Below are 27254 nucleotides of genomic sequence, written 5' to 3'. Positions count from 1 at the left end.
GAAGCCCTGGGTTCGATTCCCCAGTACCACATACACAGAAAAAGAAGTAGTACTATGGCTCAAGTGGCCGAGTGCTAGCCTCGAGCAAAAGGTGTCCAAGGACAGTGCCTAGGCCCTTACTTCAAGTCCCAGGATTGGCAAAAAAAAAAAAGCTATACTGATTCCCATATAGCTTTGGTAGCTTTGGTATATAAATATCAATGAAACTATCCAAATAACCATTACAGATAGTTTAGGAGAGAGTATTAGTGCATGGGGGTCCGTGCTGAAAGTCAGTTATTTAGGGCTATAAATCTTTCCCCACCAACAGAACTAATGGCATTGGCTTCCAATGATTTCATCATCATGAGCTTTCCCTACCATCGTTTCCTAACATGTAAAATAAGTCAATGCCCAGATAATTGCACAACTTTGCTTGAGGAACAAAACAAGTTTTTTTTTTTTTAAAGTGTAACAACTTAAAAATTCACTGTCTTAGGCAAGGAATAAAATACATCACCCATTTAAGAATGTATATCTCAGAGTTTTCATGTTGGAAGTCTGAGTGGGAATTCCACCAAATGATAAAAGGCACCGACCACCAATCAGCCATTCCAACCAGATGTGAAGGAAACAAGGGAAAGAATTGAGCAGGAAGAATAAAAATATGAGTGTGTGTGGGGGGCTATCAGTGTCAGAATGAGTAAAGCAATTATATGCTAAAGTATCCCCGAAGCCAGATGCCATGGCTCATGCCAGGAACCTAGCTACTCAGGAGGCTGAAATCGGATGATCATGGTTCAAAGTCAGCCTGAGAACTGAAGTCCATGACACTCTTGTCTCCAATTAATTACCAGGAAACCGGAAGTAGAGCTATGGCTCAAAGTGGTAGAGGGCTAGCCTTGAGAAAGCCCAGGCCCAGAGTTCAAGCCCCGTGCCTGATAAAACAAAAACAATCACCAAAAAGCCAGAAGTGAAGCTGTGGCTCAATTGTAGAATGTTAGACTTGGGAGAATAAACCTTGGACAGCACATAGACCTTAAATTCAAGTGTTAGGCTTGGCACTAAAGAGAAAGAGAGGAAGAGAAAGGGAGGGGAAAGGAGGGGGAAGGAAAGAAAATCAGATGCAGAAACAGGTTTACTATAAAGAGTAGAGCAAAAAAATTGTTTGGGTGTTTCAGTCTATTTCATAAATGTTTATAATGCTCACTAATATTGCTTACCCAAGAAATGAGAAATGTTTGTTACCCTGAACTACATCTGGATGTACATCAAGTGACATGCCTTTATAAAGTATGTCATTATGACACAATAGAACATAGCAAACATAGCTTTGGTTTATTGAAGGGATACAAATTCTTTCTTTTTAGAAACATAAAAAGGAGTTTTAGCATTGTTTTGCTTTGTTCCCTTCTTTTGCTTTCCTGTACGTAGTAGATACAGTGAAACAGCTTCAACTTTAAGAGTTTGGTTTGGATTTTAGTATCTTAGGTAAGAAATCTTGTCTCTCTAAACATTTTCATTTCTTTTACCTTAATTTTATTTTTTTCTTCCTTCTTTCCTATATTTCCTTCTTTTGGTAGTACTGAGAATTTGAGCTCAGTCTGTATTACTTGAGCCATACCTCCAGCCTGTTTTGTCTTTCTCTACAATGGTTTGTCCCTCTGTGAGGTAGATAATATGAATTACCTGACACCGGTCATGATAAATAGCAGGCACTCATCAATTTTGTTTCCTTAGTCATATTAATAATTTACATAGACAAGGTAATGCAAAAGAAAAAACACTGAATATGAAGTCCTAAGATTTAGGTTCAAATTCAAGCTTTTGTATCTCTCCATCCTTCCTTTTTTCTTTTTTTTGAGGGGGGGTCATGGAGCTTGAACTTGGCCTGGGCACCTGTCCCTGAGCTCTTTAGCTCAAGGCTACCACCCTACCCTTGAGCCAAACTCCACTACTCATTTTCTAGGGGTTAGTTGGACGTAAGAGTCTCAGGTCCTGGGTTGGGAGTTTGGCCTAGTGGTGGAGTGCTTGCGTAGCATGCATGAAGACCCGGGTTCGATTCCTCGGTACAACATACATAGAAAAAAGCCAGAAGTGGTGCTGAGGCTCAAGTGGTAGAGCTCTAGCCTTGAGAAAATCTAAGGACAGTGCTCAGGTCCTGAGCTCAAGCCCAGGACTGGCAAAAAAAAAAAAAAAAAGAGTCTCAGGTTCTTTTGTGCCCAGCTGGCTTTGAACCTTGATCCTCAGATCTCAGTCTCCTGAGTAGCTAGGATTACAGGTGTGAGCCATCGTGCCCGGCCCTTCCTTTCTTCTTTTTGCTGGTACTGGACACTGTCTTTGAGCTTCTTTTGCCCAAAGTTAGCAATCTACCACTAGAGCCAGGGTTCCACTTCCAGCATTTTTTTTGTTGTTGTTCCAGTCTTGGGGTTTGAACTCTAGGCACCATCCCTGAGCTTCTTTTGTTGCTTAAGACTAGTACTCTACCACTTGAGCCACAGTGCCGCCTCCGGATTTTTCTGTGTATTTGGAACTGAGGAATTGAACCCAAGGCTTTCTGCATACTAGGCAACACTCTACTACCAGGCCACACTCCCAGCCCCCAAGCTGGTCTCTCTCTCTCTCTCTCTCTCTCTCTCTCTCTCTCTCTCTCTCTCTCTCTCTCTCTCTCTCTCTCTCTCTCTCTCTCTCTTTTTCTGTGTGGGACTTCAATTCTCGGCCAGGGTGCTGTCTCTGAGCTCTTCAGCTCAAGGCTACCATCCTATCCCTTGAGCCACAGTGCCACTTCCTATTTTCTGGTGGTTAATTAGAGATAAGAGTCTCTTGGACTTCAGGCTTTAGTGCCTGGGCTGGCTTTGAACCTCGATCCTCAGATATCAGCCTCCTGAGTAGCTAGGATTACAGGCGTGAGCCATCGCACTCGACTTTCAAGCTGGTTTTCTTATAGGCAACATTTATTAATCACAGTAAGTTTGAAATCACAAAATACTCATAGCAATTCTATCCTAGGATTACATTCATAACGGTACTGTACAATGTACTACATTAAAAACTAAAGCCAGGTATAAGTGGCTCATAATGGAGATGAGTTGAGTATCACATTAACCACTCTATTAACCACTCAAAAACTGGAAGTAGAGCTGTGGCTCAAAGTGGCAGAGCGCTAGTCTTGAGCAAGAGTCCAGGGATAGTGCCCAGGCCCTGAGTTCAAGCCCCACGACTGACAAAGAACAAAAAAACACAAATTAAAATCAGTCATACTTAAGTGGTCATAACCAGCATGGTACGGGCAGTTCATTTCTGTAATCCTAGTTACACAGGAGACTGAGATCTGGGCGTCATTGTTCCAAGCCAGCCTAAGCAAATGAACTTAGACTTTTATCTCCAACTAACCAGCAAAAATACTGCAAGTGGAAAGGTAGCTCAAGAAGTAGAGTACTAGTCTTGAGATGAAAAGCTAAGATTATGAGGTCCTATATTCAAACCCCAGTACTGCCAAAAAGAAAGCAAGGAGCGCAGGTAGAATGTAGAATAGTAGTGGTAGAGTGTTCACCTAGCATGCATGAAGCCCTGGGTTTAATTCCTCCACACCACACACACAGAAAAAGCCAGAGGTGGCACTATGGCTCAAGTAGAAGAGTGATAGCCTTGGGCAAAAAGTGTCCAAGGATAGTTCCCAGGCCCTGAGTTCAAGCCCCAGGACTAGCAAAAGAAAAAAAGAAAGAAAAGGAAGGAAGGAAGGAAGGAAGGAAGGAAGGAAGGAAGGAAGGAAGGAAGGAAGGAAGGGAGAAGGAAGGAAGAAAGAGAAAACTGGCCTGAGCTACCAGTGCTCAGCTTCATTCTCCCTTTCATTCTTTTTTTTGGGGGGGGGGAGGGGCCAGTCCTGGGCTTGAGCTCAGGGCCTGAGCCCTGTCCTTGAACTTTCTCAAGGCTAGAACTCTACCACTTGAGCCTCAGCACCATTTCTGGCTTTTTTCTGTGTATGTGGTACTGAGGAACCGAACCCGGGTTTTCGTGCATGCTAGGCAAGTACTCTACCAGTAGGCCAAACTCCCGGCCCCCATTCTCCCTTTTTAAGAACCAAAGGAAGAGAAATACTAGAGAGAAAGGCTTGAATCCACGGCTTCATGCTCAGTTTTGTCAGTTGACAGAATAACACTTGAACCACATCTCTAGTTTGGCTGGTTCTGAAAATTGAACTCATGTGATGTACAGGTTCAACCACAGAAATATATCCCTAGCTGGTTGGATCTATTTTTAATTATGGACATAGTGGCACAGAGACATTACTTCATGGTTCTTGATTTTCTTTGGATAAATATCTTTCTTTGTTTCAAACCACATTGATTAAAAACAAATTCTTTCCAGGTTAATTTTTAATTTTATTTGAGTGAGACTTGCCCTTAGTAGGAAATAATTCACATCATAGCTCTTGACTCATGTATCTATTTCCCTTTAATGTCTTAGCCTCTAGTTGTGTGTGTATGTGTGTAGCCTACAGATGTTAAGCGTGTCCCTGGGAACTAACAGATTCTCACTTCTGTAACCACAGCCCACATTTCCTTGCTTCATCAGACCCCTTTCTTCCCCATTTAGGTCCTGACTAACATCTGGCTGGCTTTCAGTAAAGAATATTGGTGTCAAGAGAGGAAATACTATATAGAGTAAGAGAAAGGAAAGAAGTAGTGAAAGGCAATATTCTCTCAAGTGGTCAGGGGAGAAACTACATAATTTGACTGTGTATATAAAAATGATGTATACTTTTCCATACAAGAACACACGTTCGTTTAATTAGTCTTAGGTTCATGGTTTCATGGAGTAAAATTAGATAAGAGAAAAGGTAAGAAGGAAAAGAAGAGAAAGAAGGAAAAGGAAGGAAGAACCAAAGACAAAGAGAGGAAGGAAACAAAGGACTTAAAAATTTTTTTTATCTTGGGGCTGGGAGTGTGGCCTAGTGATAAGAGTGCTTGCCTACCATGCACGAAGACCTTGGTACCACATGCATAGAAAAAAAAAACTGGAAGTGGTGCTGAGGCTCAAGTGGTAGAGCTCTAACCTTGAGAAAGTCCAAGGACAGTGCTCAGGCCCTGAGCTCAAGCCCAAGACTGGCAAAAAAAAAAAATTATCTTATTTTTCTGTGCAGGTCCTAGGGTTTTACTTCAGGGCCTATTGTCCCAGATCTTTTTTGCTCAAGTCTCTACCACTTCAGCCACCGGTCTCTACTTCCAGCTTTCTGATGGTTAACTGGATTTTCCTGCCCAGCATGGTATTGAACCTCCATCTTCAGATCTCAGCCTCCTGAGTAGGAAGGTCTAGACAGGAATTACCAGCATCAGGCAATAAGGGAATTTACTATCTTCCATGTGACATTAAAAAATTTTATTATCTAAGTTAGCTACCAATCCAAAGCACAGCCAGCAACCTAATTTTCTTAGAAATGAGCCAGTTTCAGTGTCTTATAACAGGCTCATCAAAATCAGTTAACATTGAATAAAGGATATAATTACCTGGATATGCATTTTAATTATTGCCTTTCCAATTAGGGTTGCACCAAAGAAAGTCCAAAACGGTACAAGAAAGTGTCCACATGTTATTCCAGCCAGATCAAATAGAGGATTTGGAATCTATTAAGAAAACAACAACAACAATGTCCATACAAAATCCAAAGATCAATTTAATTTTTATCACACACTACTATATATTATTTTGTTTGGGGCTTTGTTAAGATTGTAAAGCAAATGATAAGTTTCCCGGTCAGTTTACTACACTGTTAGGAAGGTAGAGAAGACTTTTACAAGGCCCTGAGCTGAGTTACAGATTTTTCTCCGACTGCTTGTCAGTATGTTCCCAGTGAAGCAGGGTAGTTTTTTCTTTATTTACCTATGGCTAGTGCTTCATAAATACATTTTCTTCCTTTAAGTCAAAAGAGAAATGGATAAAGTCCATGGAGCTGCAGGTACTAAATTTTTGGCCATTTGCTTTGGGTTATTTTCTTTTTCTTTTTTCTGTCAGTTCTAGGGCTTGGATCTGGGCCTGAGCCCTGTCCCTGAGCTCTTCAGCTCAAGGCTAATGCCCTACTCCTGGAGCCACAGCCCCACTTTCTCATGGTTAATTGGAGATAAGAGTCTCTGTGGACTTTCGAGCCTGGACTGGCTTTGAACCTGGATCCTCAGATCTCAGGCTCCTGAGTAGCTAGGATTACAGGTGTGAGCCACCACGCCTGACTTGCTTTGGGTTATTTTCTATGGCAAGGTATGAGTAAAGCATTAAAATTAAATGGGAAGTTACTCAGGTCCTAATTTCAGCCTCTTGAGTAGCTAGAATTAGAGGTATGAGTCATTACTGCCCAGCAAGGGTTCTAAAATTTTTATACTTATACACAAATATTATCTGAAAGTGTTTACATCTTCAAAAAGCATGCTTTATATATGAATGTTCCTGACATTAAAATTTTAATTATTTGTATTTCCTTTCTTTTTTTCAATCTAGGGGCTTGATCCCTGAAGCTCTTCAGGGAGCTAATAGTCTACCATTGTAAGCTACAGCTCCACTTCTGGTTTTCTCGTGGTTAGTTGGAGTTAATAGTCTCATGGATGGCTTTGAATTGTGATCCTTAAATCTCAGCCTCCCAAGAAACTAGGATTAGAGGCATGAGCCACCAGTGCCCTGCTCACTATTTATATTTCATTTTAAGAGAGCTCAAGGCTTTGGGACCATGTGACATACTTCAGAAAGAAAATCAAATGTGCAAATATGCATGAGAGCACAGATTCACTTGTTTTGTACACTTAGCCCAGACAGAGATGATTCACAATAAATACTTTTTCTAAACATTCCCATATTTTATTTTCATGTAAAAATGCAAAGAAACCACAGGCTGTTTTTGATTACTTCATTTATTTTTCCTCTATAGAAACATACGCCCTTAGGCTTGTTGGCTGAACCACTTACAAGTAAATTAATTTAATTTTTTAACTATGAAAAAAAAGTTTAGATGTTTAAAAACTATTTGTTAGTCAGGTGTGGTGGCTCACACATGTAATCCTAGCTACTGAGGAGGCAGAGATCTGAGGATTTCGATTCAAAGCCAGCCCTGGCACTAAAGTCTGAGAGACTCTTATCTCCAGTTTATATCTAGAAAATGGGAAATAGGGCTTGGCTTAAGGGTAGAGTGGTAGCCTTGAGCTGAAGAGCTCAGGGACAATGCTCAAGCCCTGGGGTAAGGTGGTACCTTGACCTGAAGAGCTCAGGAACGTGCCCAGGCAGAGTTCAAGCCCCATGACCCACCAAAAAAAAAAAAAAAAAAAAAAAAAAAAAAGTCTCACAGACATTTTAGTGCCCAGGCTGGCTTTGAACCATGATCCTCAGATCTTAGCCTCCTGAGTAGCTAGGATTACTGGCAGTGAGGCACTGTGCCTCTTTTTAATGTAAATTAAAACACTTTATATATTTCATGGACTTTATTGCCCCAGCTGGCTCTGAACCACAATCCTCAGATCTCAGCCTCCTGAGTAGCTAGGATCACAGGTGTGAGCCTGGCGCAATTTACTTTCTTAACAACCAGCTTATAAGCCTTATGTCTTCCATCTTATAGTTTCTTATGTTATCCTTATAATTCTATAAATTATGACTTTTCCATTATTCTCAGGCTCCAATACATACTGAAATGAAAACAAATTTAAAGTTACGGCACATATAATAAGAAGTAGCATTTGATAGTTTGTTGGGTATCATTCTACAATGCATACACTCACAGGAGTATAGTGAATAAATTTATTTTAAGATTTATTTACTGTGCTGGTATTGGGTCTTTAACTCAGGGCCTTGGTGCTTTCTGAGCTTCTGTGTTCAAGACTAGAGCTTTATCGCATTTTTTTGGTCAGTTGTGGGACTGTAACTCTGGGCCTGGGAGTTGCCCGAGAGCACTTCAGCTCAAGGCTGCCACTCCACCCCTTGAGCCACAGTGCCACTTTGGTTTTCTTGGGGTTAACTGGAGAGTCTCCTGGACTTTACTGCCTGGGATGGCAATGAATCATAATCCTCAGAGCTCAGCCTCCTGAGTACCTGGGATTACAGGCATGAGCCATCAGCACCTGGTGTTAGGTATTGTTTTAAGGTACTACGTCATGAACACAATCCTCACAACACTATATGGTATCATACTAATTTTACATAGTAAAATAATGAAAGAAGCTGTGCCATTTGTCATAGGTAAAGGTAGCAAAGTAGGAGTTGAACACTCTTGTAAGTTTGTGTCTTCTGAGATTGTTCTCTGGGTTGCTAAATTAATGACATCATTATCTCAGCATAATAACATTTTTTAGGCTTCTGTAGTATATTTTAACTGTCTCTTAGTACTTCAGGATCCATAAAGAGATGGAATATAATGGGGCCGGGAGTTTGGCCTAGTGGTAGAGTGCTTGTCCAGCATGCACGAAGACCTGGGTTCAATTCCTTAGTACCACATACATAGAAAAAAAGCTAGAAGTGGTGCTGAGGCTCAAGTGGTAGAGCTCTAGCCTTGAGAAAGTTCAAGGACAGTGCTCAGGACTGGCAAAAAAAAAAAAGGGGGGTTTCTAAAAAGTTTAAAAACAACAACAAACATTTATGAGGTCAGTACTGCATTAGTATATGACCTAAAATTCCTGTATCAGCCTTTGCAGTAAAGTGTCCTATTTCTATCTGTACATCTCTGTCTCTCTGCTTCCTTCTCCAATCCCCTTCTTTTTTTCTCTTTACCTCCCTCCCTCTCTCCCTTCCCCACCTATAGACATGATCTTGCTAAGCAGTCCCAAGCCATAAATTCATGATCCTTTTGCCTTAGCCTTCATAGTACTGATTTTACCACCACATTTAACATTTAAATCTGTGAGGCCAGGATGTGGCCTAGTGGCAGACTTCACCGAGCATGCACAAAGCCCTAGGTTTGATTCCTTGGTAGTACATACACGGAAAAAGCTCAAATGGCAGATCACTAGCTTCGAACAAAAAAGTGTCCAAGGACAGTGCCCAGGCCCTGAGTCCAAGCCCTAGGACTGGTAAAAATAAATAAATAAAATAAGAAAATCTGGGCTCTGGGAATAATGTGTGTCAATATATAGTTAAGAGGCATAACTGGTTTACGAATTAAGTCAACTGGCTCTACATGTTATTCTCTTTCTAAAGTATACTCATTCTACAATACAACTATAGCTTATTCATGAAATTATAATAAATATTATGATAAAACTGTATTTAAAAAGAAGTTAGGTTACAAAAAAGTTAGCTTATGAAATTCCAGGTATTATCAGAGCCAATAGACAGTAATATAAGTATATATTTTAGATCTTGCTATAATATTGACAGTACATCATAAATGGCATCAAGTGCGCTAATTTTTGGCATTTACTTTGTTAAGACAAAGGAAAGCTCAAGGATGCAATATTCGTATGTTAATATATAATAATTATACCACTATTTTTCAGATTTTATTTATAATGAAAACTTATAACTTGTCAACTAGGTGCTTAGGTATTTTTGTCAAATCTGCTATTGTACTGCCAATAATTGGATATATGCCACTAATAAAAGTGGCCCATCTTAAAAAAAAAATGCTTTCATGATGTTAAAAAAAGGATGAGAAAAATACTAATTCATCAAGGAATGATAATGTCACAAATCTGAAATTTAGAGTATTAAATTATTCTGACAAAAATAGCTTAGTTCATTACAGTCAAAGTTGTTCTTAGTTCTGCTTCAGATATTGCCAATATCAAAGCCAGGAAATAAGATGTAATATGAATTCTTCTAAGTAACACTAGACACTTTAAAAAAAGACTTCCTCTCTACAATTTTGTGGAACATTATGTAAAAACTAAGCTATGTTACCTGAGGGTACGGATGGGATGGGGAAAATGGAGGAGTACAAGAAGCACTGTACTCACAAACTTACCTATAGGATTGTAGCCTTTTCATGCATCTACTTTACAATAAACAATCTTAAAAAAACAAATGGATCAAAGTACAATTGTACCATTTAGTAAAAGATTTCACTTTTAATACAATTCACTTACTGAAGCACATGCCAAAATCCCAAAAAATCCAACTTTTTGTACCAGATTTTGAACTGCCAGTTTAGCCCGTGAAGCAAAGTCCTGTAAAAAGAAAGATATTAGAACATTAACAGAGGGCTGGGAGTTTGGCCTAGTGATAGAGTGCTTGCCTAGCATGCACGAAGACCTGGGTTTGATTCCTCAGTACCTGAGGCTCACTTGGTAGAGCTCTAGCCTTGAGAAAGTCCAAGGACGGTGCTCAGGCTCTGAGCTCAAGCCCAGGACTGGCAAAAAACAAAATAAAATAAATAAACATTAACAGAATTTATAATGTTGATTATATTAAATTATATGATTGTATAAGCTTATAGCATTGATTTTTTTTCTTCTTCTACTGCTGATTCCAGAGCTTGAACTCATAGCCTGGGAGCTGTCTCTGAGCTTTGGTGCTCAAGGTTAGTGATCTATCCTATAGACATAATTTCACTGCTTCATTTCCAGCTTTTTGGTTAACTGGGTCACATGTATGAACCATCAGTGCTCAGCTGTTTTTTTTTTAAAAAAAAAAACAAAACTGGTCCTGGGGCTTGAACTCAAGGTCTGGGTAAGTTTCAGACAAACAACTTCTTGGCCAGGAGTTGGGCCTAGTGGTAGAGTGCTTGCCTGGCATGCATGAAGACCTGGATTCGATTACTTGGTACCACAAACATAGAAAAAAGCCAGAAGTTGTGCTGTGGCTGAAGTGGTAGAGCTCTAGCTGTCAGAAAGCCCCAGGACAGTGCTCAGGCCTTGAGTTTAAGTCCCAGGACTGGCAAAAACAGAAACAAAAACAACAACAAAATATTTCTTAGTTCATTACTTTACATTCAGTTACATTTTTCCTATGTAGCACAAGGTAGAAGCAAATTTTCAATCCTCCTTCTCTAAACTCCTGAATAGTGAGATTGCTGGTGTGAATCACCATTGTTAGGTCATAGGGATTTAATGACTAAGAGGAATGATTAACATTATAGCAAACTGTTTATGGGAAAGCATGCAAATTAAACTGTCACAGAATCCTGTCCTTAAAACTTTTCCAAACTTAACAATGAGCTAAGGGGCTGGGAATGTAGCTTAGTAGTAGAGTGCTTGCCTAGCATGCATGAAGTCCTGGGTTCAATTCCTCAGTACAACATAAATAGAAAAAGCTCAAAGTGCTGTTGCATGGGCCAAGTGGTAGAGTTTGGAAAGTGCCCAGGCCCTGAGTTCAAGCCCCAGGACTGCAAAATAAATAAATAAATGAATTAATTAATAAACTAATAAGCCTAAACAATATGAGTATACTTTAAAAAATGTTACTGGAATTTCTAGGGACAAGAAAAATGCAGGGTAACAGTCCTCAAATTCTTGGGAGGATTAACCTAAACTTCTATACTGGTTTTCTCTTGAAACATAATAAAATACGTAATACTTACTTTAAAAAAAAAAAGAAAGAAAAATGCAGGAAACCAACCAGTAAATAATTCAACCAATCATTTTTATTTTTCCTTCAACTATTTGCCAGACTTGATCTCCAATTAAGAGGAGTTGGAAATCATCATTTTTTTTTTTTTTGCCAGCCCTGGGGCTTGAACTCAGGGCCTGACCACTGTCCTTGGACTTTCCTCAAGGTCAGTGCTCTATCACTTGAGTCACACCACTTCCACAGCACCACTTCCAGCTTTTTCTGTGTATGTGGTACTGAGGAATTGAACCCACGGCTTCTAGGCCATGCTCTTGGCCTGGAAATCATGATTTTAAGACACTGAAGAACCGGTGCGGTGGCTCATGCCTATTCCTAGCTACTGAGTACTGAGGATCTTGGTTCAAAGCCAAGACTCTTATTTCTAATTAATTGCCAGAAAACTGGAAATGACACTGTGGCTCATGGGGTACGTCCAGAGCCTTGAGTCTTGAGCTCAGGGACAGTGCCCAAGCCCAGAATTCAAGTCTCATAACCCACCAAAAAAAAAAAAAAAAAAAAAAAAAAGACAATGAAGGGGCCGGGAGTTTGGCCTAGTGGTAGAGTGCTTGCCTAGCATGCATGAAGACCCGGGTTCAATTCCTCAGTACCACATACATAGAAAAAAAAAGCCAGAAGTGGTGTTGAGGCTCAAGTGGTAGAACTCTAGCCTTGAGAAAGTCCAAGGACAGTGCTCAGGCCCGAGCAAAAGCCCAGGACTGGCAAAAAAAAAAGACAATGAAGATACTACTTCTGGTAACATCCCCCCCCAAAAAAAACCCAAAACTAACCAGAAGATTAAAATAAAAAAATGAAAAAAAATGTGAGCCAGGCACGGTGGCTCACGCCTGAAATCCTAGCTATTCAGGAGGCTGAGATCTCAGGAACAAAGTTCAAGGCCAGCCCAGGAACAAGAGGACCCAGACTCTGATCTCCAATTAACCTACAGAAAACAGGGGAAGTGGGGCTTGGCTCAATGGTAGGGCGATAGCCTTGAGCTGAAGAGCTCAGGGACAGGGCTCAGGCCCAGAGTTCAAGCCCCATGACCCACAAAAAAAAAAAAACAAACAAAAAAAAAAAAACTGAGCCAGAAACGGTGGCTCATACTTGTAATCCTAGCTACTCAGAGGGCTGAGATATGAGGATCGAGGTTCAAAGCCAGCCTAGGTACTAGACTCTTATCTCTAATTAACCACTAGAAAAACTGGAAGTGGCACTGTGGCTCAAGAGGTAGAGCGGTAGCCTTGAGCTGAAAAGCTCAGGGACAGCACCCAAATGCAGAGTTCAAGCCCCAGGCTGCAAAAAAAAAAAAAAAAAAAAAGTAGTAATAAATCCATTTTCAGTCTGAAAATGGATTTACATTTACATAGCTTAAAGTAAATTTTTTGTTTGTTTTGCATTGGAACTAGGCTTGAACTCAGGTGTGCTATCTCTTAAATTTTTTTGGTTTTTGTTATTTGTAGGCCTTAACTCAGGGCCTGGATGCTGTCCTGTAGCTCTTTTGCTGAAGGCTAATGTTCTACCATTTTGAGCAACAGCCTCATTACAGTTCATTGGTGGTTAATTGAAGGTAAGAGTCTCACAGACTTTCTAGCCTGGCCTGGCTTTCAACTGCGATCCTCGGATGTCAGCCTCCTGAGTAGCTAGGATTACTGGCAGTGAGCCATTGTGCCTTGAACTCAGGACCTGGGCACTGTCCTTGGACTTTTTTGGCTCAAGGCTAGTGTTCAGCCACTTGAGCCACAGTACCACTTCTGACTTTTTCTGAGTATGTGGTACCAAAGAATTGAGCCTAGGGCTTCTTGCATGCTAGGCAAGCACTCTACCACTAGGCTATGCTCCTAGCTCCAGAACTTTCTAATTTTTGAACTCATATTTCTAATTTAAGATTAAAGTTTCAAGCCTGGTGTGTGGCCTACTGGTAGAGTGCTCACCTAGCATGCATGAAGCCCTGGGTTTGATTCCTTGGTACCACTCTTATACACAAAAGCCAAAAGTGGTGCTAAGGGGCTCAAGTGGTAGTGTGCTAACCTTGAAAAAAGCCTAGGCCCTGAGTTCAAGTCCCAGGACTGGACAAAAACCAAACCAAACCTAGAAAATTGTTCTCTGCCACTGAGTTATAATCCAGTCTGAAAAGATAAACGTGTATGTATTTATGTATGTATGTATATATGTATGCGTGTGTATGTGTGTATGTGAAAAGTGTGGGTGTGTATCTCTGTGGGAAGGGGAAATAGATTGTGACTAATCTTGGCCTCACCAGATAGGCGCTCTATTTCTGAAGCTATGACCTTCATCCTTTCTTGTTTCAGTTATTTTTCAGGCTAAGTTCTTCTGTCTGGACCAAGTCTTGAATCACTATCTGCCTATCCTTAACTACAATAGAGTTGAGATTACAATGTAGTGAGTTTTCCAAACTAACTTTCCCTGCCTGTTTTTCTTTCTTTGCTTAAACTTAGGGAGGAGGTTCCTTCCCTGAGGTTTTGTGCTCAAGGCTAGCAATCTACTACTGTCAGGTCTTATTTTTGGGGGGTGAGGTGGGGGTTATTAATTGATGGTAAGAGTCTCATAGGCCTTCCTGCCCATGCTGGCTTCAAACCTTGATCCCCAGATCTCAGCTTCCTGAGTAACTAGGATACAGACCTGAGCCACCAGTACCCAGTTACCTGTGACTCCTTTTTTTGTTTTTTTGTTTTTGGTAGTCCTCAGGCTTGAACTCTGGGCTTCAGCACTGTCCTTGAGCTTTCTCCAAGTTAGCTCTCTACCACTTGACCTACACAACCACTTCTGGCTTTTTTTTTTCCCTCTGTATATGTATGTGGTATCTAGAAATCAAACCCAGGGCTTCATGCATGCGAGGCAAGCACTCTACCATTAGGCCACACCCTGATAATCCGTGACTATAAGTAGCTGGGGTTGTAAGCACACACCACTCTCCTAAGCTTGACAAAATACTTTCTTGTTTTTAACTTATTTTGTATGTACCATTCTTGGGGCTTGAACTCAGGGTCTGCTAGCTGTCCCCTTGGTTTTGTGTTCAAGGCTAATGCACTACTCATGGAGCCACTTCTAGCTTGTTGGGTGTTAAACTAAAGATGAGAGTCTCATGGACTTTCCATGCCTGGGCTGGCTTCTAACTGTGATTGCCATGTCTTTTCCTACAGAGTAGCTAGGACTGTGTGTATGAGCCACCAGTGCTCAGCTTTGTGTTTCTTTTAAGATCCTAGATATAACTTACTGCTCATGACTTAAAATAATGTCCTTCAGTTCAAACTGTTGCTGTAAATGATAAAACTTTTCTTTCTTTCCTTTTTAATGAACGAACAATATTTTTTGTAGTACTTATGGAAAAAAATATACTAATATCAGACCTGTCATTTTCCATTTTTTCAAAAACTGTTCAGCTAAAAACACATTCCTTTTTACAGTTTCATTTCTCTGTATTCACATTTCACAACTTTTGCTTATTTCACAATTTAAGTTCCTGGGAAGGCAGTTTCATTTTCTAATATTACATACATTTAGTAACATACATTTATAATCAGTTTATCATTTGCTATTTTTTTCACAGGAAAAAAAAAATCAATTACAGGGGCTGGGAGTTTGGCCTAGTGGTAGAGTTCTTGCCTAGCTCGCAGATTTGATTCCTAGGTACCATATACACAAAAAAAGCTGGAAGTGGTGCTGTGGCCCTGAGTTAAAGACCCAGGACTGGCAAAAAAAAAAAAAAAAAAAAAAAAAAAAAAAAAACCACGATTATAGATAAATAGAATTACATTTTCTACCCTTAACCACTGTATTTTTGTATATAATTGAGAACATTTTTAAAAGAATTAAGAGACACAGGAATTCTCTAAGAAATACTAGAAGAAAAACAAGAAGCATTATAGCTATTTCTATCACTGACATCAAATACTAAGCCTTAAACTAGTCATATTCATATACCATTGCTGTGTCGTAATATATTCCCTAAGAGATATTCATTCATTCATTCATTTATTTATTTTGCCAGTCCTGGGGCATGAACTCAGGGCCTGGGCAATGTCCTTGGGCTTTTTCCTCAAGGCTAGAGCTCTATCACTTGAGCCATAGTACCACTTCTGGCTTTTTTCTGTATATGTGGCACTGAGGACTTGAACCCAGGTCTTCATGCATAGTAGGCGAGCACCGTACCACTAGAACAAACTTGTGGCCCCACTAAAAGATATTTATAATTAAAGAGAAAATATGTCTAATTAAAATTAGTCTGTAAAATAATCTTTGATTGTCAATCTAAATTTAAATATATGAAAATGATAAAAAAATAAATCTTTCTCATGATGAGTGATCACATAAAAAGACCTCTTCAAGAGCTGGGTACCCAAGGGGCTCACAATTATAATCCTAGCTACTCAGGAGGCTGAGATCTGAAGATCAAGGTTCAAAGCCAGGTGGGTCACAAAGGACCTGAGACTCTTATCTCCAATTAACTTCTACAAAATGGGAAGTGGGGCTGTGGCTCAAAGGTAGGGTGGTAGCCTTGAGCTAAAGAGCTCAGGGACAAGGCGCAGGCTGAGTTCAAGCCCCATGAACCACACACACACAAAAAAATCTTTTCATAAATAGAGAAGTAGCTGGTCACCCATAGCTCATACCTATAATACTCTCAACTCAGAAGGCTAGCATCTAAGGATTACAGTTCAAAGCCAGCCCATGCAACAAAGTCTGTAAGACTCCCTTTTTGGTCAGTCATGAGGCTTGAATTCTGAGCCTGAGCACTGTCCCTAAGCTCTTTAGCTCAAGGCTACTGCTCTACTGCTTTGAGCTATAGTGCCACTTTTGATTTTCTGGTGGTTAACTGGAGATAAGAGTCTCAAGCACTTTCATGCCTTGGTTGACTTTGAACCATGATCCTCAGATCTCAGCCTCCTGAGTAGCTAGGATTACAGGTGTGAGCCACTGTTGCCTCTGGTAAGACTCTTATTTCCAATAAACTCAAAACATCCAGAAGTAGAGCTGTGGCTCAAGTGGTACAGCTTTAGCCTTGAGCAAATAAAACCAGGGATAGTGATCAAGCCTAGCGTTTAAGCCTTAGTACCAGCACCAAAGATCCCTATAGATATATCACAACACCTTGACTAATTAGAAATAAAAATACCTTTGCCCTAGAAAATGAGAATAATGATTCTGCAGCCCTTATCTTCTACTGCATTGTGATTTGTAGGCCAGAATTCCTGGAGGATACATAGCAGTAATAAGAAGACAGATTTCTATTTATATGCTATTTGCAAACCCATGAGCAAAAACACAGAAGCATACAAAGTCTGTCAAACCAAATTTTGATGACAGAGGACTTTATTTAGGTACCTAAAAAATTGTGTTTGAAACACAAACTGAAAAAAAACCAAACAACTCCTCCCCCACCACCCACTTTTTTTTTTGGTCAGTCCTGGGCTTAAAGCTCAGGGCCAGAGCACTGTCTCAAGGCTAGAGCTCTACCACTTGTGCCTCAGCACCACTTCTGGCTTTTTTCTATGTATGTGGCACCGAGGAATCGAACTGGGTCTTCGTGTATGCTAGGCAAGCACTCTACCACTAGGCCAAACTCCCGGCCCCCAACCCTTTAATTGGTTAACAAAGTAATCTAATGTTCACCCACCCATTATTTTTTCCTAACTATAAACAAATGTGAAGATGAAAATAACAAAGTAGACACAAATAAGAGATACCTTAATTATTTATCATTGTGCTTTTTAAATAAACTGGTTAGGAGGCAGAGATTAGAGGATTAAAAATAAAAGTTTGTGAGATTCCTTCTCAATCAATCACATGGCATGTAACCTAGGACTAGGCATGGTGGTATGTACTTCCTCAGGGATGTAGAACTGCTGAGTACCTGGGCACATACTTGTCACTGGCAGTAACATGTGGATGGAGAATTACTTTTTTTTTTTGGTTCAGTCTTGGGGCTTGAACGCAGCTTGAGCTCTTCAGCTCAAGGCTACTGCTCTACCACTTGAGCTACAGCACCACTTTCAGTTTTCTGGTGGTTAATTGGAGATAAGAGACTCAAGGTCTTTAGTGCATGGGCTGACTTTGAACCACAATCCTTAGATCACAGACTCCTAAAGTAGCTAGGATTACATATGTGAGTCACCAGTGCCGGGCTTAGAAAAATTACATTTTAGGACTGACCTGGAATAAAGTGATAAAGTAAAAGAGTACACACGTATACACACCCGTGCAGAGACAGAGAGAGAGGGGGGGGGGAGGAGAGGAGAGGAAGAGAGAGAGAGAGAGAGAAAGAGAGGGGGGAGGAGAAAGAGAGGAAAAAGGAAAAGGAATAGGAATATGTAGTGAGGTCTGGTAACTTACACATCTAATCCTGGTTTCTCAGGAGGCTGAGATCTGAAGATTGAGGTTTAAAGCCAACTCAGAGCAGAAAAGTCCTGAGACTTATCACCAGTTAAAACTAAATGAGGGCTAGGCCCTGTGGACTGGCACCAAAAAAAGTTCAAGGAAAAAATAACTTTCCAGTGACCATTCAGTAGCTTCATATCAAATTGCAATCACACTGTAGGAATGAGTTACAGAAATAGAAAAGCCAGAAAAATCAGAGTAAAGCCAAGGAGTGGTACAGCTACACAACCGTTCAGAATATAGTAAAAGCCTCTTGAGAAAGAAAGCAAAAGAAGTCATGAAGAATTCCATCATAAATCATATTAAGTGTGCTGAAAAATTTTAACTCCCCAACCTTTTAAGTTCTACCTTTTTTTGCTGACAAAAATGCAAGTAAGTAACCTTTGGTCCCAAATCCCAACTATGCTAATAGTTGAAATATTTCGCAACAGAATACATCAAGAGACTACTTAAAATTGCTTAATCTTGATGGAGCTCTGTGGTAAAATCATGAGCCAGCTAGCTATGGAAGATGTAGCAGGTTTGCCTTTTCAAAAACTAAGCCTTACTGGGTGTGGTTGGTTCACTGTGAAAGGAGAAACTACAGATCAGTTACAGTGCGTTTTGGTAGCTTTGACAAGGCCTTTAGTGATAAAGAAATGTGTTTAACACATCACCCTAAGGTTTATTATGATAAAGTTTATCAGTTTAACTCTAGACAAACACGCGAGAGATCCTGAGAGCATGAAGCTTTTTTGTGGAATTCCTGATGCAACACAAACCATAGCAGTTACTGCAAAGCTTAATGCAAACCCTCTAGAGTCCACGTTGACAAATTCTTTAACAGGCTCTGTGGTTACAGGGAAGCTGGTTTCACTCTGACTCATTCCAGCTCAAACAGTTTACTGGAAATGTAGAGGAGGGGGAATTTTCAGAGAAGTCATGTGATAGCCAGACAAACCACAAGCAGTAAAGGTTCAACAGAGTCAAAAACAGGTTTCAGCAACAACTGATACTCACAGGGTTCAAATGGTATTAAAGTATATGAAAATGTTTGGTGTCATAATCTATATCATGAAGCTTTTCATAAATCTGTGTGTACATAAAGGAGCAGATACATTATGGAGGGAAAACCAACAGACACTGACATGATTTAGGCACTAGCAAACACTTCACAAGAAAAGATGACAAAGAAAAACAACATAAATAGAATGTTAAAGCACTTTAATGACTGACTAAATAATCATCAAATTATTTCTGTGTATAAACTGAAAAAAATCAGGTAACTCTATCATGCTAAAAAAAAAAAGAAAGAAAAGAATCATTTTTCAAGGGTGAACCTTTTCTCTGAAAGGGTTTACTATGGAAATAACTATTTCAATGCATAAAAAGTCACTACCATATCCACCATAAAATCTTAATATTTTGGTTTTCATATATTCACTTATTTAATTATAAAAAACTTAAATTTTAAAATAGGATAAGGATCTTATGAAGCTAAAGTTTTTATTTGTTTTGTTTTTTTGCCAGTCCTGGGGTTTGAACTCAGGGCCTGAGTACTGGCCTTGGGCTTTTTTTTCTCAAAGCTAGCGCTCTGCCACTTGAGCCACAGCACCACTTCCAGCTTTTCTATGTATGTGATACAAAGGATCTTCAGACATGCTAGGCAAGCACTCCACCACTAGGCCAAACTTCTTGCCCCTGAAGCTAAACTTATTTTTATTTTATTTTTTGTGTGGGTCATTGGGCTTGAACTCTGGGCCTGGGCACTGTCCCTGAGCTCTTCAGCTCAAGGTTACCACCCTACTCCTGGGCCTGGGCCCTGTCCCAGAGGTTTTCAGCTCAAGACTACCACCCTACCCTCTGAGCTACAGCCCCACTTCCTGTTTTATGGTGGTTAATTGGAGATAAGAGTCTCACAGTCTTTAGTGCCTGGGCTGGCTTTGAACCATGACCCTCAGATCTTAGCCTCGGGTGTAGCTAGGATTATAGGCATGAGCCACAGTGCATGGCTAAAGTTTTTTTTGTTTTTTCAGCCTTAAGTGTAATATAAACTAGTAAGGGGGAGAAAACAAACCCTGGGATTTAAATATTTCAATAGGCCTTGAAAACTGATAGACTATGAGAGGCAAGGAAGGCAATCCTATGACAAAATTGATTCAAATGTTTATTTAAATATTTATTTGTTTAAGGGTCTTGTTATATAGCCCAGGCTGGCTTGGATCCTACTTACTGCAAGTAACTTACTGTGATCCTATTCTGGGATTACAGACATGTACCATCACATCTAGCTATTTTTTAATTCTTCTTGGTAATAGAAAATGAATCCAAAGAGAACTCATTAACTACTGTGGATAGTAATACTATTAACAAAAATCACTAGGTACTGGTGGCACACACCTGCAATCCTTGCTACTCAGCAGGCTCCAGAAACTAAGCTGGGTTTTGTCTCTGATATTCATTGGACTTATATGTTCCAGGATGTGTTTCTTTATTCAAATCAGGGATAAAACTGGCTCAGGGTGTATGCTTATAGTCTTAAACTACTATAGAGGATTAAGGAGGATCATTGCAGCCTAAAAGTTTGGCCCAGTCTGGCCAGCACTTCTAGATCTTTATGCTACTAAAATAAATAAATAAAGAATAACTTTTATGGCACAGTTATGGCTGAGTAACTCACTCAAGTACCTAATAATGTATGGTTCTTAATTTTATAAGAAAAAGATAAGATTATAAAGTTGTATAATATTACTCTTTTCTCTTTAATCTTATTTTTTTCCAGTCCTGGGGGTTGCACTCAGAGCTTAAGCATTGTTCTTGGGCTTTCTCAAGACTAGAGCTCTACCACTTGAGCCACAGTACCATTTCTGGCTTTTTCTATGTATGTGGTACTGAGGAATTGAACATGGGTCTTTGTGTATGCTAGAAAAGCACTCTACCACTAGGCCAAACTTCTAGTCCCAATATTTATTTTATCTAATTATCTACTTTGCATATTGATTAAGTATATATAACTGAAATTTTGGTAAAACTCTTATTTTATTTTTATTTTTTGCAAGTCCTGAGGCTTGAACTCAGGGCCTGGGTACTGTCCATGGGCTTTATTTTGCTCAAGGCTAGCATACTAGCACTTGAGCCACAGTGCTACTTCTGGCTTTTTCTATGTATGTGGTACTGGGAATCAAGCCCAGGGCTTCATGCATGCTAGGCGATCATTCTACCACAGGCCGAACTTCCACCTGTAAAAACTTTAAACAAGGGTGGGGAGTTTGGCCTAGTGGTAGAGTGCTTGCCTAGCACGCATGAAGACCCAGGTTCGATTCCTAGTTACCACATACATAGAAAAAAAGCCAGAAATGGTGCTGAGGCTCAAGTGGTTGAACGCTAGCCTTGAGAAAGTCCAAGGACAGTGCTCAGGCCCTGAGGTCCAGCCCAGGACTGGCAAAAAAAAAATTTAAACAAAATTTTCATGGAGGGGCCGGGAGTTTGGCCTAGTGGTTAAAGTGCTTGTCTAGCATGCACGAGGACCCGGGTTCAATTCCTCGGTACCACATACATAGAAAAAAAAAAGCCAGATGTGGTGCTAAGGCTCAAGTGGAAGAGCTCTAGCCTTGAGAAAGTCCAAGGACAATGCTCAGGCCCTGAGTTCAAGCCCAGGACTAGCAAAAAAAAATTTTCATGGAGTATATTGATTTCTGCCCAGTGCTACTGATTCACACCTGTAATTCTAGCTTGTCAGCAGGCTAATATTTGAGTATCGTGATTCGTGGTCAGTCTAGGCAGATATTATTATATTTTTATAATTATTATATTCAATTAACCATAAAAAAGCTGGACATGGAGGCATGGCTCAAGTGCTAGTGTCAGCCTTGTGTGAAAGAGCCGTATTACTATAAACTACATCCCCCCCCATTCCATATCCCTGGAAAAAGGAGCAATTCATCTTATTATTACTAATTTATTTGGAAAACGTTATTGATATAGTAGTGAAGTGTGTGTGTGTTACTATGGACTAAATCTAGAGCTTCAAGCAGAAAGCCAAGTATTTATGGGCTTTTCTGAATACTCTATCACAAGTGGTATTTCATTTTGTTTTCACTAAAGCAGTGTTCTTTAGAGTAACTATTAACAATTTCATCTTAATAACAACCTTTTAAAGATTAGTGTTTTATTCCCCCTACCCATTCTTACTTGTGGAGTCTCTCCATGTTCCAGCATCTCTTCAAATTCCTGATACTCCTCATCATCTGGTTCAGCACCTGAGAGGCGGGCTGCCCTGGCCATGAAATATGGAGGCAGCTCTCCAATTGCTGTACCAATACCCTAAGGTGAAAAACCGAAATATTTGCAATGAGTTCTGTTTCCAACATAGTGACATTTAACAGATTAGATGGATTATTTTCTTTTTCTTTTTTGTTGGTCATGGGGCTTGAACTCTTGGCCTGGGTGCTGTTCCTAAGCTTTTCAGCTTAAGGCTACTGCCCTACCCCCTGAGCACCACTTCTGGTTTTCTGGTGATTAATTTGAGATAAAGAGTCTCATAGACTTTAGTGCCCAGGCTGGCTTTGAACCATGGATCCTCAGATCTCAGCCTCCTGAGTAGCTAGGATTACAGGCATGAGCCACAGCACCCAGCTAAATTGATCATTTCTATGTTAGCAAAAGCATTAAGGAAGAAGGGGGAAGCATATGATACATTACCAGAAGGGTAAAAGTTTGAAGCCTGGCCCTAATGCTGACATACATGATACAAGGAAGGAAGATAGACATAAAACTCTTAGACAATCCTGGCATATATAGACACTAATAGGCACCTTTCCTAGGCTCACATTTTTCTCCTTTTCTACTAGCCAAATGATCTGGTAATAAAAAAAAATCATCAGTACAGATGTTAGATTAATATTCTTCTGAAGATACGACATTTAAAATATTTCTTTTATTCTCAAAATAACATTTGTGTGTGTGTTAAAACTGAAAACATGTAGTCAGGAAGCCTCTTAAAAACTCAACATAAAAATGGATATATTTTACTACAGGAAAAATGTTTAATTTCCTCATAACATTGAGTGACTCATGTTACTGTCACTTTGAAGACTTGTTTTTGAAGATACTTTTTTTTCTAATCAACTTAGGATATAAGAATGAAAACAAACTTTACTAAACCAGGAACTTGGCTTAGACTTAAGTAACTTAAATATATGATAGGCCACAATGTCAGAGGCACATAGTAGTCTCTAGGGAAATTCTCAATTTTGAACCAGACAAACCTAGTTCTCTAAGTCACAGTGAGTGAAAAACATCTGCTAGTTTTCAAAATCAACTTAATCTCTTAGTTTTCTATGTCCTAATTATCTGTCTCCAAATTCAGAGAGAGACAGAGAAAGAAAAAAAAAAGAGAGACTAAGAGGGAAGAGGGAGGGATGGCAGACATGCATATACAAAAGGATATGGATTACACACACACACACACACACACACACACACACACACACACACACACACACACACATAACTAATGTCCATAAATTTATAAAACATTAATGCAATGAATTTGCTTCCATTGTTTAGAAAAGGGCAACAGGAAGCATGACAAATTTTCCTGACTTTCATATTCAACATTTCCTTCAGCACTTCCTTTATACTTTCCTGATCTTTTCTTTTTTCTTTTGCTTGTCTTGGGGCTTGATTTCAGGACCTGGGTACTATTCCTGAACTTTTTTACCTTTTTACTTATGGCTAGTGCTTTACTGCTTGAGCCAAGGCTCCACTTCTGATTTTTTGGAAGTTTTTGGAGATATAAGTTTCTTGAACTCTGTTGTCCAGGCTGGCTTAAAGCCTATGCTTATATTTCAGCTTCCTGAGTAGCTAAGATTATAGGTTCCACAGTTACCCAGGTATAATTAATTCTCTCTCCCTCTCCCTCTCTCCTTCTCTTCCCTCTGTAACAGAGTTTGAACTTAGGACCTGGGAACTGTCTCTGAGCTCTTTTGCTCAAGGCTAGAGCTCTACCACTTTAAACTACAATTCCACTTCCAGTTTTTGAGTAGTTAATGGAGTTCTCATGGACTTTCCTGCCTGGGCTGACTTTGATCCATGATCCTCAGATCTCAGCCTTCTGAATAGCTAGGATTATAGGCATGAGCCACTAGTGTATGGCCAATTTATGATTCTCTTAAAGCTAAAAACAGATTACTGGGCTGGGGAATGCCTAGAAAAAGCCCCAGGACAATGCTTAGGTGCTGAGTTCAAGCCCCAGGACTGCAAAAAAAAAAAAAAAAATCATTCAGAATGAATGAGAAGCAATAACACGGTGGTAAAAGAAATTTTTGGTTTGTTGTAGTATATAGTATTTGGTTTGATCTAGTATCAACATGGTAAGGTACCAGACAATTATGAAAATGCACAACTTACCCACATGCAGGCCTCAATTCTAACTTTTGAGATGATACTCCACAAAGAAATGGCTCCCTCAGTGCCCTCTTCATCTGGACAAATAATCTGATCAGGATAGGGTGGCTCCGGAAAATTGACTGAATTGCATTCATAAGCAGCTAATGTAACTGAAGCTATATGTGGACCCTACAAAACATACAGAAGAAGCCTCAGTTGAGAAATATTAATAAAAAAGGAATAGCAAAATGTTATTTTAACTTAAATATATACAAGGAAAGTTTGCCTTTTAGAGAAAAATATTCTGTCTACGCACTTCAAGAAGTATAGCTAGTATGAACAACTTGTGGAAACTGATGGATATAGACTATTCTATCATTTAATGATGAAGCACTAGATAAAGAATTATAAGAAAATTATTTGAAACCTGCAAAAAATTAAGAAATTCTGTGGTATCTGAATTACAGATGAGTACCAGAACCTTACAAGTTAAGCTTCGTAGCTCTAAAATAAAACAGAACACAGCCTACAAATCCACTCAAATACACATGGAATTAGAATATGACAAAGATGCACTTAATCAAATAGGAAGAAGTCAAACTGTTCTGGGGGAAAAAATACTAGTTTGTATTTCTTTAGGCAAAGATAAATTCCAAATGCATAATACAAAAGTATTATAAAGAATAAAAGAAGTAACAAGCAACATGATAAATATAATCTCCCAAATATATACTTCTGGACTTCCATCTTAGCTCTCTGGAAACCACTCTTTGGGTTTTTGACTGTGTGTGTGTGTGTGTGTCCTGGAGTTTGAACTCAGGGCCCGTGAGTCCCTGAGTTTCTTTTGCTCAGAATAGCACTGTATCTCTTGAGCTACAGCTCTACTTCTAGCTTTTTGGTGGTTAACTGGAGATAGAATCTCATGATTTTTCCTGAGCTGATTTTGAACTGTGAGCCCCGGATCTTTGCTTCTTGAGTTGCTAGGATTACAGGTGCGAGCAAGTGTTAGCTTGCTTTAATTTTAATGTATTCATTTTTTATTTTTATTTTTTTGTGGGTCATGGGGCTTGAACTTGGCCTAGGCACTGTCCTAGAGCTCTTCAGCTCAAGACCACCACCCTACCCTTGAGCCAAACCCCACTTCCCATTTTCTAGAGGTTAACTGGAGATAAAGAGTCTCAGGTCCTTTTGTGCCCGGGCTGGCTTTGAACCTTGACCCTCAGATCTCAGCTTCCTGAATAGCTAGGATTACAGGCGTGAGCAACTACACAAGGCCTGACTTTATTAACCTGTATCTACTCATCAAAATGTTAATCCCTGTGATATAAAGTTCCCAGAACTCCGCTAGGAGTAATTTGAGAATATTTTTTTTTCTGTACTTAAAAAGTTGCTGATGCAACTACCTTAGATGAGATTCTAAAGCAATGATAAAAGTTTGATCCTAGTAATAAATAAGTTTTTCTTTTCTTTTTGCCAATCCTGGGGGCACTATCTCTGATTTTTGCTCAAGGTTAGTATTCTATCACTTTGAGCCATAGCACCATTTCTGGTTTTCTAGTGATTGAAGGTTAAGAGTGGCAGATACTTTCCTGTCCTGGTTGGCTTTGCACTGCAATCCTCAGGTCTCGGCTCTTGAGTAGCTAGGATTACAGGTATGAGCTACCAGTACCCAGCCTGTGACAACTCTAAAAAACAGTGATTTCAAGCTAGACACTGGTGTCTCATGTCTATAATTCTAGTTAGGAGGCTGAGATCTGAAGATCATGATTTAATACCAGCCTTGGCAGGAAAGTCCATGAGACTCTTATCTCTAATTAGCACTTTAAAAAAAGAGTTGGAAGCAGAGCTGTGGATTAAGAAGTAGAGTGCTGGCCTTGAGGGGAAAACAAAGCAAAACAAAACAAAACAAAAAACAAGAGCTAAGGGTCAGTACCCTGGCAATGAGTTCAACCCCAGGACAGGCCCTGCCCAGGCCCATGACCACCCAAAAAAAAAAAAAAAAAAAAAGTCAAAGAAAAGGTAGGGTGCTGGGGGCTCATACCTTTAATCTTAAATCTTAGATATTCAAGAGGCTGAAACTAGGAGGATTGAGGCTGGGCAGAAAAGTTTATGAGACCAATCTCAAAAAACAATTAGCAAAAATGAATGGAATGGTAGAATACCAGTCTCCCTTTTCCAAAAAAGTCAAGAATATATAAGACAAAAAGATAGAAAATAAAACATTACACAAACTCTACCTGTTACTGAGATAATAAAATTTTTGGTATCATATTAATGAGAATATTTATAAACCTAAGCTAAATACTGTGTTAAACTCCTTAAAAAATGAAGCTCTAAGGAGAGTGTCTGTGGCTCACATATATAATCCTAGCTACTCAGGAGTTTAAGATCTCAGGATTGTAGTTCAAATCCAGCCCAGATAGGAAAGTTCCTCAGACTTTTATCTCCAATTAACTACCAAAATGCCAGACATGACTGTGGCTCAAAGTGGTAGAACCCTAGCCTTGAGAACAAAAGCTCAGGGACAGTGCCCAGGCACTGACTTTTCAAGCCCTAGGACCAGTACCAAAATAAAAAAAAAAGTTTTTTTTCTAAATGTTTTTCTAGACCAAAACACACAACAAAAAAGCTATCTGATTTTTTTTAAGTGTTTGTTTTTTGATAGTTTTTAAGTCTTAGAAAGGCTTAAGTAAGCCAGTACTGGTGGCTCACATCCTAGCTACTTAGGAGGCTGAGATCTGAGGATTTCAGTTCAAAGCCTGCTTTCAGTTAGAAAGTCTGTGATACTCTTATCTCTAATTAACCACCAGAAAACCAGAAGTGAAACTGTTCAAGTGGTAGAACATTAGCCTTGAGCATCAAAGCTCAGGAACAGTGCTTAGATCCTGAGAAATTCAAGCCCCATGACCACCTCCCTTCACCCCAAACAAGAAAAGAAAAAAAAATGCTTAAGCATTTATATTTGTTTTAAAATATAGAGAAAAACCCAAGTGCTA

At 39.6% G+C, this 27254-nt stretch overlaps 1 protein-coding gene across 3 annotated transcripts in view; it reads right to left on the bottom strand.

Annotated features, from left to right (window-relative positions):
• Positions 1 to 27254, bottom strand: part of Vmp1 (vacuole membrane protein 1) — an 83132-nt gene that overhangs the window by 21311 nt on the left and 34567 nt on the right. For all 3 annotated transcript variants that reach the window (XM_090351137.1, XM_090351136.1, XM_090351138.1), the window contains exons 6-9: positions 24280 to 24447; positions 22060 to 22191; positions 10032 to 10112; positions 5487 to 5603 (exon numbers count right to left, since the gene is read on the bottom strand). In XM_090351137.1, the coding sequence (XP_090207263.1) occupies positions 5487 to 5603; positions 10032 to 10112; positions 22060 to 22191; positions 24280 to 24447 (498 nt within the window). The remainder of the gene's footprint in view (positions 1 to 5486; positions 5604 to 10031; positions 10113 to 22059; positions 22192 to 24279; positions 24448 to 27254) is intronic.

Source organism: Megascapheus bottae, chromosome 17, assembly GCF_031878675.1.
Source record: "Megascapheus bottae isolate mThoBot1 chromosome 17, mThoBot2.hap1, whole genome shotgun sequence".
Lineage (NCBI taxonomy): Eukaryota > Metazoa > Chordata > Mammalia > Rodentia > Geomyidae > Megascapheus > Megascapheus bottae.
The sequence above is the reverse complement of the archived record's forward strand: the minus strand, read 5'-3'. Positions and strand labels throughout refer to the sequence as shown.